Consider the following 2,982-nt stretch of genomic DNA (forward strand, 5'->3'; position numbering starts at 1 on the left):
ATTTTTAGTTAGTTACGAACTTTTTGAAACCCCCTCGTGTGCGTGTCTATCTATCTATCTATCTATCTATCTATATATATATATATATATATATATATGTGTGTGTGTGTGTGTGTGTGTGTGTGTGTGAGTGTACTGACACTAAAGTTGTTGCATATGGTAAAGCAAAATAACCACTATAGAGGTAAAATAAAGCAGGAAACACACACTTTTTTATTGGAACAACAGATTAAACACAAAAGATCAACTCAATGTGTTTACTAATGAAATGAAATTTAGACTCCCATAAAATGCAAAATAAACTTCATAATAGTTTTCATGAAAATCAAACAACAATTCTTCATCATCATCATCACATAGGTTTCCATAATGAATGTAGCATTGTATTCATGCCCATTGATTTTTTAGCGTATTTACCGAAATGAAAGCTACTCTACGGATAATAATGTGCAGCCATAATTGCTGTGACAAAAACTGTAAGGTGTTAAATGCACATAACAAATCATACAACTCCTTCACACAGCCAAGTGGGGTCAGGTACCAGTTTCTTAGTAATACATACATAGCTAAATGTACATACATGCATAAATACATGCATACATGTGTGTGCGTGTGCGTGTGTGTGTGTGTGTGTGTGTGTGTGTGTGTGTGTGTGTGTGTGTGTGTGTGTGTGTGTGTGTGTGTGTGTGTGTGTGTGTGTGTGTGTGCACATGCCTGATGATCTTCAATCAAAATGTCAGGAAAGGCGACGGACAAAGATGATATTAAGCGACCCTGAGTTTCGAGGAGTAGCCATTCTCTTCCAGCCACTGGACTATGACGTCATAGTTGGCGTCCATCCAGGCGATGTTGTTTCTGATTTTCTCTTCGACTTGCTGGACGTTCCTCTGGTTCCCTTCAAGGGACACGCCACTCCTTGCAAAGGACTGGACCTGAGGAGTCAAAAATTCGTCGCGATGATTTTGGAGTTTATTTCTCACGAGTTCTGAGATGATTTTGTACATTGCTTTAGAGAAAGCGCACCTCTTATAATCATCCCCATACGTTGATAATTTCATAGAGGGAACAAGGTTTAACTACCATAGGTATTATAAGGATATTTGTGTGTTCATTCATTTTGAATAAATGTACTAATTAATGCAAAACGTTTGGTTTATAAAAGCAGCCTATTTCTACTACACATTGCTTTCTATGTATGCGAGTATTACATTAGCATTTTATATCAGTTCTTAAATAATAAATACACTCAGGAGATTTCGGGTCTTGAACAGTGCATTCGAAATCAATGCTGCTCATAGCGGAGTGTATTAAAGTTATTATGTCTTTTTGGCCTTTAATCGGCGGTGTCTGTTTGAAGAAAAGCCAGTGACGGCAGACCTTGTTAGCGTATACAATCTTCATTTTACGTTAATTTACAGTACTTTTAAGAGATCATTTCTTGATTGCTAATCTGATATTGATTTATGTGATTTTTATTACCAGGTCATTTTCAATTTTAGGGCTTAAATTCGCAGTCTGTACAGCAGCATGCATTGCATGTCTGTTGAGTAGGTAAATGCATGTTTCCAGAAGTATATCCAAGAAACAATTAATCGCAGAAAGGGGCACCAAATTCATAAACAATCCCTTTGCTCTTATCTGTATCATCACTATTATCATCCTTATTGTTATGACTTTTACTTTCATTATTTTTTATTATTATTATCATTATCATTATTATTATCATTATCACACACACACATTTTCTTATGTCAATATTATACACAATTTTTTACCTTACCTTTTCAAGTTCCTGTTTTGTATTAAAGGATTCAGTTATTTGCTTCATTAATTCCCCTCTCCTCCTCTTCTTGCTATGAAATAAAAAAGAAGTTTAGTATTTATAATGTGGCAAAAACAAATAAAAAATTTGAATGCGTTAGTTAATATCACATGTAACTTTATAGTGCAATCTTATATTTCCTTTTATTAATATAGTACTTACATGTGTTACTTTCATAATTATATACTAGTATCATACCGCAGGCCAATACTTTGCTGATATTGCAGTGTTCGGGAGAGTGGAAGAGGACTTACAATGTGTAGACAGCGTTCCAGTTACGTGTGAGGTAGTTCCATACCAAGGAGCGTCCCACATCATTGGTACCGACGTATGCCAATACAACCCTTACATCTTGCAGTCTTATGCCACTGGTGACGTCAATGGCCATCTCGAGGTACCTGTTGGAATCGCGTAAGTAAAGCAGACAAAAAATAGGATAAAAGTCTTCATTTCTCTCTCTTTCTTTGTCTGTCTCTCGTTTCCTTTTTTCATCCTTTCATTCTCTCAGTCTGTCTTTTTCTCTCCCTATACAAGTGACATTTTACCTAGACAGGATCCAAGCTTCTTTAGTGCAGGCCATGGCGGCGAGAAGGAGAGTTTTCTCACTGGCGACGTTGGTCCGCAGGTATTGGTCCCACGCGAAGTCCCACTCGGCCTCCCCGCCCTCCTCTATGGCGCGGCAGTACACCGTCCATTTGAGGTTTGGCGAAATAAGGCTGGAATTTGGTTTTGAAATATTCAGATTACGTCGCTTTATTAGCAATTATAATGATGATAATGATTTATAACAGTTGTGTCCTCTGTAACAGCTATTGTAATGATAATATAAAACACAATTAGAACACCAATACCACTACTTCTCATGATGATAACAGTAATCACAATAATGATACCGAAATTGATAAGACAACAAATCCACAAGAACCCAGGCTAAAAAGGTCAGAGTAAAATGAAGTACATAATATACAACAGCAAACTCGACAGTACATTTGTTATAGTACACTTGCCTTGTGTTGTCTGGATTTGCCATCCATTGCTTATAGAGAGTGAGCGCCTTGCCGAGACAGTCCTTGTGGCCCAGTTTGCAAGCCCAGTTCACAGCTATCTTCCTCTTTTTTTGCTCTAAGTAAGGATCTTCTATCTTGTCATCGAACCCGACA

General features: G+C 37.2%; 1 protein-coding gene across 1 annotated transcript in view; it reads right to left on the reverse strand.

Annotated features, from left to right (window-relative positions):
- Positions 1-201: 201 nt before the first annotated feature.
- Positions 202-2,982, reverse strand: part of LOC119593572 (aminopeptidase N-like) — a 20,567-nt gene continuing 17,786 nt past the window's right edge. Inside the window, exons 14-18 of the mRNA XM_037942533.1 lie at positions 2,830-2,982; positions 2,368-2,538; positions 2,077-2,220; positions 1,781-1,853; positions 202-932 (exon numbers count right to left, since the gene is read on the reverse strand). The exon at positions 2,830-2,982 is cut by the window's right edge and continues 38 nt beyond it. Coding sequence (XP_037798461.1) covers positions 765-932; positions 1,781-1,853; positions 2,077-2,220; positions 2,368-2,538; positions 2,830-2,982 — 709 coding nt within the window. The 3' untranslated portion in view covers positions 202-764. The remainder of the gene's footprint in view (positions 933-1,780; positions 1,854-2,076; positions 2,221-2,367; positions 2,539-2,829) is intronic.

Source organism: Penaeus monodon, chromosome 3, assembly GCF_015228065.2.
Source record: "Penaeus monodon isolate SGIC_2016 chromosome 3, NSTDA_Pmon_1, whole genome shotgun sequence".
Taxonomy (NCBI): domain Eukaryota; kingdom Metazoa; phylum Arthropoda; class Malacostraca; order Decapoda; family Penaeidae; genus Penaeus; species Penaeus monodon.